The following is a 12998-nucleotide window of genomic DNA, read 5'->3' on the forward strand; positions in this document are numbered from 1 at the left end:
AATGATAAAACAAAGACAATAAACACTCGACTGCGACAATATAGTTTATCGGTGTTATTCAAGCCATCTTTGGTATTTTCATAATAATTAATTATATTTATAATCAATTGCTAATCGATCTATTCTTTTTAAAGTAGCCTATGGAACATATTTTCTGCCTCATTCTGTGACAAGAAGCCACATCAGATCACAGAAGGAAGCATTTGACTGGTGTTGTGGCGTAAAAAGGTTATAATCTTCTCTTTTGTTGGACAACAGATTTATAAATGTGAATACAAGGGAAGTTTAGCTTTAGGCATTTTAATTTAAGCATGTTTAGCTTAGTTAATGGAAGGCTACCTGCTGCCATCAGAGCAAGTGCAATTACTGCATTCACGTGCTCCTCGGATGCTCTCATTTCCCGAGTTGTACTTTTAAAGTGTTAGTTCACCCAAAAATGAAAATTAGACTGTGTTTTACTCACCCTCGAGGCATCCTAGGTGTATATGACTTTATTCTTTCAGACGAATCCAGTCGGAGTTATATTAAAAATTGTCCTGGCTATTCCAAGCTCTATCATTGCAGTCCACAAGTCATCAAATAAAGCACGCGCATTCATAATAAACGTGCCTCCCACTGCTCCGGGGGGGGTGAATAAAGGCCTCCTGTAGTGAATCCATGCGTTTTTGTAAGAAAAATATCCATATTTAAAACGTAATAAACACTTTTCTTTCACTTCCGTTATCTGGCATACGCAGAAGCCGTTATATGGTGCAAATATATGCACCATATAACATATTCATTATAAATTTTACTGTTCTTCAATGTTTAATTTATGTTTGAATAAATCCAAGTTTTTATGACACGAATTGAAGTAGAATATTATGTAATTGTAACTTTATTATTTAAAAAATGTCATTAAGTGTAATTTTAACAAATCAGTCAATTTTAACCTTCAATATTATAGTTATGTAGTACCAACTGACTCTCATTAATATTTTACAGCATTAGTTGAGATTTTTTTTTCCTTGAGAAAATTTGGCATGTACTGTACCTGATATTTATCCAAAATAATCGATATTGAATCGAATCGGTAATCGAATCGCAAGTTTGTGAATGAGAATCGAATCGTGAAATTTGTCTCAACACCCAGCCCTACTGCTCACTCCAAAGTCCCCACTCCAAGGGCTCTGCCCTTCAAAGGCATAGGGATGATCACTTCCATTTGTAATTTGCCCCGTGAACCGTACGGTATGAATACGTGTACCGTTACACCCCTAAACACAGCACTACAACAATATATGATTTATCTGAGTTCTTATTATAATTATTATGATCATTTTCATTATAGTAAAGTATATAATAATGCAGTGCTAATCGACATAGCTTTTATCAATGCTTGGAATACTATGAAATATGTTGCGTGCCTTACTCTGTGTAAGAAGCCACATCATCTCACAGAAGGATTATTTCACTCGACTGATGTTATGAAGTGAGTTTGGAGTAAAAACATGTTATTAAATGTGGTATTTTCATGTGCTTTCAGATGGAGCAGCATTTACTACACAGAGCCGTAGTTCACTGACAAGCTACGCAAACAGCTTTCGTTATCACAAACGATTTCTTCGATTCTTCGTCTGCGATTTTCTTTTATTTGCATAGCTTGTCAGTGAACTACGGCTCTGTGTAGTAAGTGCTGCTCCATCTGAAAGCACGTGATGGAGATTTACTACTGATTACAGAACCGGCTTTACTGACAAGATGCGCATGACAATCGCATTCGATTAATCGTGCAGCTCTAATTTGTCTGTCATTAATAAACTCCAGCATTTAAAGACTACATATCTGCAGCAAGCGCTAGTAATAAACAGGGCATTATTATCTGTTGGTGTGAATGCTATAGTTAACGTTCCTGGTGTAAATGGATGTTTACAGCATTGTTCGATTGATTTATAGCATCTGTGTTTGCACTTCAATCCAGAAATGAAATATAATATGTGGGGGATACAAATTGTGGTTTTGAAACCGTTGAAAGTTGACGTGTGCATTTCTTTTACTTCAGTTCCTCTGTGGCATTCAAAATGAAGAAGAAGGTTCGACATAATCGTCTTGCCAACCCGCAGAGGCCTCCCTCGCCCATCAAACCCTCACGTAACCGAGAGACCTTGACGTACGCCGAGGCTCAACGTATGGTTGAACTGGAAATCGACGGCCGCGTGCACAGGCTTAGCATTTACGACAAACTGGATGTCATCGACAGCGACGACCCTTTAGCTCAGGAGATCAGCGAGTGCACCAGCAACAAGGAGAACACGGAGAAGCCACAGCAGGTCCTTGTGCGCTCGGTGCGGCTCAAAAACAACCAGCAGAAGAAGAGCGCCGCATTGACGACAGTGCAGGGTTCGCCAGCTCAGGGCAGGCTACCGGAGCCAAAGGTCCGAACGATTGAGTACAACCTCCCGGCAGTGCCGCGGAGGCCGTCGGCGTACTACACCTACGTGGAGAAAACGCTGGACGAGCTGGACGAGGAGGTGGAATACGACATGGACGAGGAAGACTATGCATGGCTCGAGCTGATCAACGAGAAGAGGAAGACCGACGGCTACAGCCAGGTCTCTCAGAACGTCTTCGAGTTCCTCATGGACCGCTTCGAGAAGGAGTCTTTCTTCGAGAGCCAGGGCCAAGGAGACCCCCAGTCGCTTATTGACGAGGACGCCGTGTGCTGCATCTGCATGGATGGCGAGTGCCAGAACAGTAACGCGATTTTGTTCTGCGACATGTGCAATCTCGCCGTGCATCAGGAGTGCTACGGCGTCCCCCACATCCCGGAGGGCCGCTGGCTTTGCCGCCACTGCTTAAATTCTCCCTCCCAGCTCGCCGAGTGCATATTCTGTCCGAATAAAGGTGGCGCGCTTAAGAGAACGGACGACGATCGCTGGGGGCACGTGGTCTGCGCCATCTGGGTCCCTGAAGTCGGTTTTACCAATACGGTTTTCATTGAACCCATCGACGGTGTGGCGAACATTCCTCCAGCTCGCTGGAAACTCACCTGTTACCTATGCAAGAAGAAAGGAATGGGCGCTTGCATTCAGTGCAGCAAGGCCAACTGTTACACGGCTTTCCATGTGAGCTGCGCTCAGAAAGCCGGCCTCTACATGAAGGTGGAGCCCATCAAAGAGGTCACAGAATCTGGAGCTACTACGTTCTCTGTGAAGAAAATGGCATACTGTTGCTCTCATACACCTAACGGTTGTGTGAGGAGACCCCTCACTATATACGAGGACTCCAAACCCAAGAACGGTTTATGTCAGAAGGCTGCTCACAGGGATAGAGCAAAGGGATGCCAGAAGAAGAAGAACAAAAAGCCTGAATCGGAGCCCGTTGCAGTGGTTCCGACGGTTTTTGGGCCTAGTATTACACCTAAAAGGTAGGGTAAACGTTTTTCTGCAAAGATTTTCTGAATCCTTATTGTTTTGAATGGTTTTGACACTCTGTGATTCCCTCTGTTCTTACAGTTTCAACACAATCCTCAATCAAGTTTCTGTCCAGAAGAAGAAGGTGTTCGTGGAACGGGTTCTCAGTTACTGGATGCTGAAGAGGCAGTCGAGGAATGGTGTCCCACTAATAAGGCGCCTGCAGACTGCCATACAGACGCAAAAAGAACCAGAACAGGTAATGTAATGACTAAATGCAATGTAGAACAGGTGAGACTTTCTCGGACCGCAGTGACTGACAGCCATATGCATATGAATTTTGAGCGAGGATTTGTTTTTGAATGACAGGCACCATGCGTTGAAGACCATCAATCTCTGACGGAGCAGTTAAAGGACTGGCATCGTTTACGGCATGACCTGGAGCGTGCTCGCTTGCTGCTGGAGCTCATCCGCAAGAGGGAGAAGCTAAAGAGAGTGGAGGTACGGTGGTCATCGTGATATGATGTGGCATCAGGTGGAAGAGAAAGAAATAAATGTTTAAACTTTTTATGTATAACTTACTATCAACTTGGTATCATAGTACTGGTACTTTTGTCATCCCTAATATATGCAGCTACATGAAAAGTGTGTTTTGCTAAAGTTAATGTAATCCTTCCCTCCATGCAGATGAAGTTGCAGCAGTCGGTTTTGGAGATGCAGCTCACTCCGTTCCCTGTCCTGCTGCGAGCAGTGCTGGATCAGCTGCAGGAGAAAGACCAGGCTAAAATCTTTGCCCAGCCTGTCAGCAACACAGAGGTATGTCTGTCTCATTCCTGTGTGCTGTTAGTCATGCTGACCTTATCAAAATGTAAATTTTTTTTATAATATGAAGATTCCTGATGTGAAAAAAAAATTATAAAACAGAGTTTTTCAGATTGGGGAAAAAAATATTTTAAACGTTTTTAGAAATTAAATTAGTGCATTTTGTTTCATGAAAACATATCTCATTTATTTTTCTTCTCCTCTTGGTTGTACTATGAAAATAGTAGGATTGTCTGTAAAATTGCTTTGGAAGAGGATTTTTTTTTTTACACAATGTTTATTAAAACGTACTTTTTAGGTTATTAAAAAACTTGTATAGTATTATATGAAAATGTTGAATTTGAAAATTTATATATGAGTTAATTTTTTTATTTTGATATATATTTTCCATTTATAATGTATATGTAATTAACTCATATTTTAGAGATTTATTTTAGCTTTAGTACAATAGTAATATTAAAGCCAGTTATTTGATTTTGAAACACTTTGTTTGTTTTTTTTATATAAATGGGTTGCTATACATAAATATATTATACTTTCCTTTATATTTTAGGAAAGGTGTTACCCGTAACATTGTCATCATTTGTCTTTGGCATCAGTGTTTAAAAACAAAACTGTTTTAGTGTACATGCAATTCCTAGTTTTATTCCATGCTTGATTTTCTCTCTTATGTACAGGTTCCTGATTATCTAGACCACATCAAGCACCCTATGGATTTCTCCACAATGAGAAAGCGCATCGACGCCCATGGGTATAAGAACCTGGATGAGTTTGAGGATGACTTCAACCTCATTATCAACAACTGCATGAAGTACAACGCCAAGGACACCTTTTTCTACCGCGCTGCTGTGCGTCTGCGAGATCACGGTGGAGCGATCCTCAGGAAGACTCGGCGGGATGCCGAACGGATAGGCTTTGACTTCGCCAGTGGAATGCACCTCGCTGAGCCTCCTAAGATAGAGCCACCTCCAGCATTGACCTGGGATGATGGTAAGGACATATCTGTTACATTTCTTCTCTCTTTTAGGTTTTAGACTACTTAAAATTGAAAATCACAGATTTTGGTTTGTTGGTGAACCGTTATGGATTTTATTCTGCGTTTGTTCCAGTTGACCGACTGTTAAACCCAGCCAATCGCGAGCACATGTCTAAGGAGGAACAATTGAATAAGCTGTTGGAGATGCTGGATTTAACCACTGCCATGAAGTCATGCCCTTCCCGGAGCAAACGGCTCAAGCTGCTCAAAAAGACCATTAGTGATGTGCGAATGGAAATGGGTCACAAAACGGAGCCCCCTTCATTGGAGCAGAATAATCCTGAGGAAAAAGCGCCTCTTTTTCTACCACAAGCCACTGAGGAAGAAGGTGCAGTTCTGTTGAATCACATTGGGATTTTATGTTGGCTCATAGTAGCTGAAACCACTTAATTTAACACATAATTTTAGCAATATAAACTATGGGGTCCAAAATTTCTGAGATTATTAGTTATTATTAGTGTTGTTATTACATGTAAATGTTTATTAAAAATTAATTGTTATTAAAATACATCCATTCAAATTTTTATTTTTATATATGGTCGATATTTTTTTTTTAAATAAGTATTTAATTTCCTCAATATAAATGATGGAATTTATATTAATAGCATAATAACTTTGAACATTATTATAAAAAAAAAAAAAAGTGTTTAAAAAACATTTTAATGTATTTAAAAAACACATTTAAAAAGGTTTAAATTAAAAAATACAACTATTCAATGTGAAGGCATATTTTAATTCTCTTCATTAATAGCTGGTCAAGAACTGTGATACTCTTTAAAATGGGTTTGTGTTAAATATTTGATCTCTCATTACAGGTGACAAGTCATTACCTCCAAAACTTGAGCCTTCAGACTCTGTGCCACTCCTGAAAATCTCAGACAGTCTCTGTGAACCTCCGACACTGAAACCCATAGAGCCCAGCCCTGAAAAGTGCCCGAAAAAGGTCAAATTTGACAGGGAGACATTCTCTACCTCACTTCTAAATGGTCTCTCCTCTGACGTTATGCCCTCTGAAAATAACGTTATGGTCGCTACCTCGACTCTTACCGAACCAGCGAATATGGTCAACCGGCGAACGGCTGTGCTGTTTCGAAAGTCAAAGAGTCCGCAGAAGCCGTCGAACACGAGTGAATCCTCAATTAATTGCCCTCAGCTGGGCACTAAGACGTTCCTCTCTGTGGTCATCCCTCGCCTCGAAACCCTGCTCCAGCGCAGAAAGAGGAAGTGCAGTGCTAGCGGAGACAGTCAGGGTGACGAGGATGAGTGTCCGATTAAACGCTTGGATACTGGTAAACAGCTTTCTCTTTCGATTTCAAGAAACGCAGTTTCCTTCCCCCCCTGGGCATATTATAGACATTGTTTTGTACTTACAGGCTTGTCTAATGGCTTTTCTGAGCCTAAGAAAGGGCTAACTGTGAATCGGCCGTCAGAGCCTCGTCGCCGCTGTGCTTCAGAGTCCAGCATTTCCTCCAGCGGAAGTGGGAGCATACAGGAAAACACGAGGTGAGAATGAGTACATTAAATGAAAGACATTTAGTATACAGTATTTTTCAGGCTTTATTAGTTATGATGAATTAAATTCCTGTCTTTCAGTGATGTCAGTCACACAAAGAGCGGGAAAGGGAAGCTGGCGATGACGAGGCGAAACACGACGGACAGTAAAAAAGAACTGGTCAATTGCGTGGAACCAGGGAACATTTCCAAAGCCAACAAGCTGGCAGCAGGTGAGTGTCCGGCTTTATGCAGCCGTGAGCGGGTATGTGGGATTTTACACACAGGCCCATCCTTCAGTTCAGAGAAATGGGTCAGACCTGTTCTGGCAGCTGCATTGGTGTCCCGTCAGCTCTGTGGAAGCTCACTGTCCTTCCTTCTGCTTGCTTTGCCACTGACCTGCTCTTCATGGCTTTGTCTACCACAAAGACCGCTGCGTACTGCCGTAGTGTCTGCATGTGTGAAACCCTCATGTTTTAATAATCATCACGGCTTATCCTGTCCTTCTGGGTAGTTGCTGCTTATGTTTGCTCTTTAACATGGCACTTAAAGGGACAGTTCATCTGAAAATAAAAATTGTCTTAATTTATTCAGTCTCATGTCGTTCCAAATAATTTTTTTTACCTCAGTAAGACGCATGAAATATTCATTTGTGCCTTTCTTGCCCATTCAATGAAACTGTATAGTGATCCAATTAGCATCCAAACCATTGCACAGTAACTTTTTATTCCAAGTGCGCAGTTTTGCTGTCTGCCACTTTAAATGGTTGAGCTCTATAAAGTCAGATGGATTCTGATTGGCTGTCAATGTTTTTGTCACTCATCAACTGAAAATGATTCCAAAGATATCGTTCCTCTTTGCGTTATCATTCTGTGGACTTTTCATAGAATTGAAACTAGGGCTGTCACATTATCAGACTGCATGATTAATTCACAATAATATTTTTTTGCAATATCTGTATTTCTTATTATAATCTACATAATCAGATTTTGCCAATAATGCCATTTTTAATTCTGTAGCAGAGGAGAAGATTTTTCAGTGAGCAGAGACTTAAATGTTGACAGGTTCTTTACCCAAATCTATTGTATAAATTCAGAGGAAACTCATGTGGACTATTTTTATGCCATTTTTGGAGCTTGACACTCCCTGTTCTTGCATAGAAAAAAGCAGGAAGAATCAGTGTAGCCTTTTGTGTTTAATAAAAGTAAATGGTGACTTTTGAACTATGTGAGGGTGAGTAAATGATGATAGAATTTGAATTTTTTTTATGAACTAACCCTTTAAAAGTAAATTCATCCCAAAAAGTATTTTCCGAACGATTTCCTTGATTGCTTACATTAATATGCTGAGTGAAATCTTTTGGCCTGCCACGCGTTTTCCCAGAAATACAAAGCTTACTTCTGCATTCTGACTCGCAAGCATGTCAGAGTCTGAGTGGGCTCATTAGTCATGTTTGACCTTTCCAGACCAAACCAAAACCATTTTCAGCACATTTCTTAATTCAGTTTTAATTGAAATAAATGTATTCTTTGGAAGTGGCATTAGAGGCATAATAGTGTCTGGTGAATGGCTCGGCATGCTTCCGTTAAAGAAATGACCCACTGCTGCCGATTTCTGATTGGCTAAATACTGCCGTGGCTCTTGAGGTGTTCTGCACCATTTTTTACGGTGAACCCCTCATAACTTTCCATTATTCCTACTTTCATAGAGATTGACAGCAGCAATATTTGGATGCCTGCTAACACTACACCACTAAATCTGGAGCCCCTTAAACTAGTTTGGGCCAAACTTAGTGGATATCCTTCCTATCCTGCCTTGGTGAGTGTGCATGTGTGCATGCCGTCAGAGACTGGTTCTCCTTCTCTTCCTCTTCATTATTTCATGCATCAGCCTCCTCAGTGGCCAACAGTCAACCATAACATTATTGCCAGGTGATACAACCAGGATGTGTATGTGCATACATTTGTTTTGTGTGTGCGTGAGCGAGCGTGAACATAAGTGTGCGTGCGTTCCTGTGTTTTGTGGCGACCATTCCCATTCCCAACAGTTTATACATTAGCAGTCACAGGCACACTCTGAGTTACCAGGTTACCAGGCCTTTCGAGATGCACGTTGGAAGGTTACTGTTGTGTTGATGGCCTCTCTGCCCACATGTAGATCATAGATCCTCAGATGTCTCGGGCGGGTTGCCATCTCAACGACGAGTACATTCCCACCCCTCCACGGGACGTGCTCCGGGTCGGAGAGCTGATGCAGTTCAGGTCCAAGGAGAAACTCTTCCTCGTCCGCTTCTTCGACAGCAAACGCAACTGGTGAGAAGTCTTGCATTCAGAGAAACATTAAAATATTTCCACAATTACAGCGAAATGTGTTCATGTGTCTGACATCAGTGGTCTTGGGGCAGTTTTTTTGCAAAATAGTTTTAGGGTATTTAAACTTAACATGTTAAGTTGTTAATTATGCAAGTTACAGAATATTATGTAAGTTAACTTAATATTATTTTAACACGTATTGAAATATTTTTGTTTTAGTCTTGGAAATCATGTGATTGAAAATATGTGCCCCTATTATGGGTTATGAAAGGTTCATATTTTGGTTTTGGGAGTCCCCAACAACAGGTTGACATGCATTCAAGGTCAAAAAACACTTTCATTGTCTTATAATATGCATTTATTTTTACCTTATTAGCTCAACGACTCCCAAACGATTCGCTCAGCGATTCATTTTTCCAAACCCCTCCGTTGCATGACGCTAATCTGCGGTGATTGGTCCGATTGGCGATTGGTCAATTTCATTTTCATTTCATCTTGCCTGTAATGCCTGATAAAGCAGCGTTTGTGAGCGCAGTGCTGCTTTGTGTACAGCGTTATTTTACTGCTATTTTACCGCTCCAAAAGCGGCACCTAGTGGCAAAGAATGAATTTGCATTTTCATTCTGACCAACGCGAAAATTGAATGATGGTCAAGCTTTCCCAGGTCTGCACGCGCAACAAATGCAGTAGCCCCTCACTGCAGAACACAAGATCCAGGGGGCATTGTTGGATCCACATCTAGGGGGTGGAGATTGGTAGGTTTAGGGGTGGAAATGGGTGGGTTTAGGGATCAGGGGGTGGAGATGGGTAGGTTTAGGTATATGTAAGGTGGGAGGAGTTGGATCTGGAAGCATGTAAATGTTTATACTCCGTTTGAATAGCACTATAGGAACACCTTATTCATATTCAAACATTTACCTGCAAACAACTATTTGCCTCTGGTGTGAATGGTTCTTTAAATAATCAAAAGCAGAACCAAATTCATTTTAAAATGTTTAAAATCACCCAAGCCCGAGGCTCAGACATAGACAGTTTGCTCTGATAAAAGGCGTTTTAGTCTTGCATCACTTATTGAGATGATATCAATAGTCCAATGCTCTGGAGACTCTGTATGGGGTTTGTTGAAGAGCAGGGGCCAGTTGCATAAACATAGCCACTGTGTTAAGACTGTGTCTTAAGAACTAGTTTGACTAACTAGTTGTTAGCCAAGAGGTAATCAGACGTACCTTTTGGATTCAAATGAGACCATTCTCCCTTTTTATAACTGACTTTAAGAAATTATGACCAGTCTTAAAGAGAAAAAATTAGATGACTAACTTTTTAAGTCTAGTCTAAGCGGTTTATGCAACCGGCCCAGGTCTTTAATGAGTCTTGATTCACCTTTAAAGAAATTAAGCCATTAAAAACATCTTAAATCAGAGCAGAAAGTCTTAAATTGGCAAAGTTATGGCATTAAATGTGGCATGCATTGCTAAAAATGCATCTTTCTTAGAATTTTTGTCTTTTTGAATACAAATAGCTAAGCATCCTTAAATCGAGATACATTTACTTAAGGTGCAAAATGAAGACTTTGTTTTCTGAAAAACTAAACCAAATGAAGCAAGTTTGCTTAAAACAAGAACTAATGTCTAAGTATGCAATGAAATCGTGTTTTCCATTTGAATTAAGGGAATTAATAAATTGTTGAATTAAATGTCAGTTGAATTAATTCTACTGGCAGATAGATAGATTATTAATCAAACTTCATTTTGATCAATTTGTCATTTTGCTTCTCAAGTAATTGTGTATTGAGTTAAGAATCTTTAGACATTTGCACTGGAAAACAAGACTAAAATCACTCTTTTGCAGTGTTATCAAAGTATATTCAAATCCATTTTTATATTCTAGTGGTTGAGAGCAGAGCCTTAAGCCTTTTTTTTTTTTTGTAAAATTAAAATAATGGAGATCGGTAGGAATGTGTATTTTCAAGCTTGAAAAAAAAAATGGCATTTTAAAATAACTCTGTACTCTTGAATCTCCATCAGGCAATGGCTTCCTAAATCCAAGATGGTACCGTTCGGAATCGACAAGACCTTAGACCGAAGCAAAATGTTGGAAGGCAGAACGTCAGGCATCCGTAAAGCTGTGCAAAGCGCCTTCAACCGTGCCATGAACCACTTGAGCCTTGTCCAGGACTTAGGCGCTGGAGATTAACGGAGATCCATGTTGGAGGGTTTCATCAAGCCCCACGTTTACCCGACGCTACGCTCCCGTATCAGACTGGCACTTCTTCCCAATTCTGTTAGGAGCCGGCGAGCTTCTCAACGGATGAATGTGAGAGCGCCTTCACTCTCCTGTAATGTGCTGCAAGACTGCTGTGAACTCGCACACTGCCATCTACTTTCCTTCACATTTCCATCACCATCCACGATACGCCTCGTGTTTAACTCTGGCTGTATATAGCATCATTCTAAATTATCCAACACTAATTTATTATTTTTTTGGTTTGTACCACACACGACCTCCTGGAAGATTTCTACTCCAAGGTCATTTCTCAACCGCACTGAGGTGCGAACACATCTGGTGCTACATCACGTGCAAAGCCTTGATTTTTCCATGCTAGAGACTTTTGGAAGGGGCTGTTGCACTTACTGTATCAAACTTTTGTTGTTTTTCTTCTGTTTTTTTAACGGTTAAGTTATTGTAATGTCAATGCAAGCTTCTCCTCCTTGGCATTAACATGTTATCTACTTTTTTATATAAAAATATTCTTATGGGACACAACGAAGTGATGTTTGTAAATATTTATATAAAGCTAAGAAATTATATACATGTAATACTTTAGAGTGGGTTTAAAAAAAAAAATCGGAGAAGAGGAAACAACAGTAGCGATGAAAGCCAGAAGTGCATCACTCATGCAAAACCAAAAATTTTGCTGCCCAGTTTTTCTTCTTTATTTTGGAATGTTTATCTCTTTTTTTCATATTGGTTTGTGTGAATGTTTCAGGCAGATAGTATGAAAAAAAAATCCCCCAAGTTGTTGGTTTTTTTATTTTACTGTGCTCTCGGGAACTGTATTGTAGGTCTGAATAAAGATGTGCCTGTACAAATGTGTTGTATTAGGACAAAGAAAAGTATGCAAAACTTTATATTCAGAGTAGGCATATTTTGGTGGAAGCTGTGTTTGCCTATTTTTGCTTTGTGTGTGGGTGTTTTAATCCTAGCCATCTGTTGTGACTGTTTAACTGTCTCTCTCCAGTATGGATTCTGGGTAGCATTCCGGGTTAAAAACACTTTTTGTATGAATGTCTTGTATTGACCGGTACTCTTGTTTCTTTTCTCTGGGAGGATCACATTATAGTCAATGATAGTGAGTGCTGACGAGATCCAGTATTTTTTAAGTACACTGAAAATAAACACAAAAAATTACAAATGGTTGTTTGTCTTTTTTATGGTAATTTATTTATTTTTTTTCTCTCTTCTAAACTTTAAAGGTGGGGTATGTATTTTTCCAAAAATGCTTTAGAAAACTGAGTCGGGCTAAATACCAAAACAAACTTGTAGCCAATCAGCAGTAAGGGGCGTGTCTACTCATAATGATGCCGAGAAGAGCGCTCAGTGCACAGGAGGACGGACAGCTGAGCCAAGCGACAGAAAGCTAGAGATGGCGTATAAAAAAACAAAAGAGGAAAACGTCTGCGGAACAAAAGAAGGCTTGGATTGCGCTGTTGTCACCACCGTCAAGCTAGGTGGGCGTGGTTTCAGCTGCCTGCTCCCGCCTCTTTGCCCATTTTCGATTATCCGGGAGTAACGCGCGGTGATGCGCTGCCAAGATGGCGACGGCCCGCTCCGCCCACTTTGAGCTTCAAAAACGCTCTTCGGAAAACTACGGGTGACGTCACGGACACTACCTCCATGTTTTTATACAGTCTATGGTTAAAACACACAACTCACTCTTAAAGACAG

At 40.4% G+C, this 12998-nt stretch overlaps 1 protein-coding gene across 2 annotated transcripts in view; it reads left to right on the forward strand.

Moving 5' to 3' along the window:
- Positions 1–12465, forward strand: part of LOC107661448 (bromodomain-containing protein 1-like) — a 19483-nt gene extending 7018 nt beyond the window's left edge. Inside the window, exons 2-13 of one of the 2 annotated variants that reach the window (XM_016451033.1) lie at positions 2042–3406; positions 3495–3651; positions 3762–3893; positions 4080–4208; positions 4892–5204; positions 5324–5578; positions 6066–6539; positions 6624–6753; positions 6844–6974; positions 8450–8559; positions 8899–9053; positions 11078–12465. In XM_016451033.1, the coding sequence (XP_016306519.1) occupies positions 2061–3406; positions 3495–3651; positions 3762–3893; positions 4080–4208; positions 4892–5204; positions 5324–5578; positions 6066–6539; positions 6624–6753; positions 6844–6974; positions 8450–8559; positions 8899–9053; positions 11078–11246 (3501 nt within the window). In that variant the 5' untranslated portion in view covers positions 2042–2060 and the 3' untranslated portion in view covers positions 11247–12465. The remainder of the gene's footprint in view (positions 1–2041; positions 3407–3494; positions 3652–3761; positions 3894–4079; positions 4209–4891; positions 5205–5323; positions 5579–6065; positions 6540–6623; positions 6754–6843; positions 6975–8449; positions 8560–8898; positions 9054–11077) is intronic. The other variant, XM_016451034.1, reaches the window with a different exon arrangement.
- The last annotated feature ends 533 nt before the right edge of the window (positions 12466–12998 follow it).

Source organism: Sinocyclocheilus anshuiensis, unplaced genomic scaffold, assembly GCF_001515605.1.
Source record: "Sinocyclocheilus anshuiensis isolate Anshui unplaced genomic scaffold, SAMN03320099.WGS_v1.1 scaffold491, whole genome shotgun sequence".
Classification (NCBI taxonomy): domain Eukaryota; kingdom Metazoa; phylum Chordata; class Actinopteri; order Cypriniformes; family Cyprinidae; genus Sinocyclocheilus; species Sinocyclocheilus anshuiensis.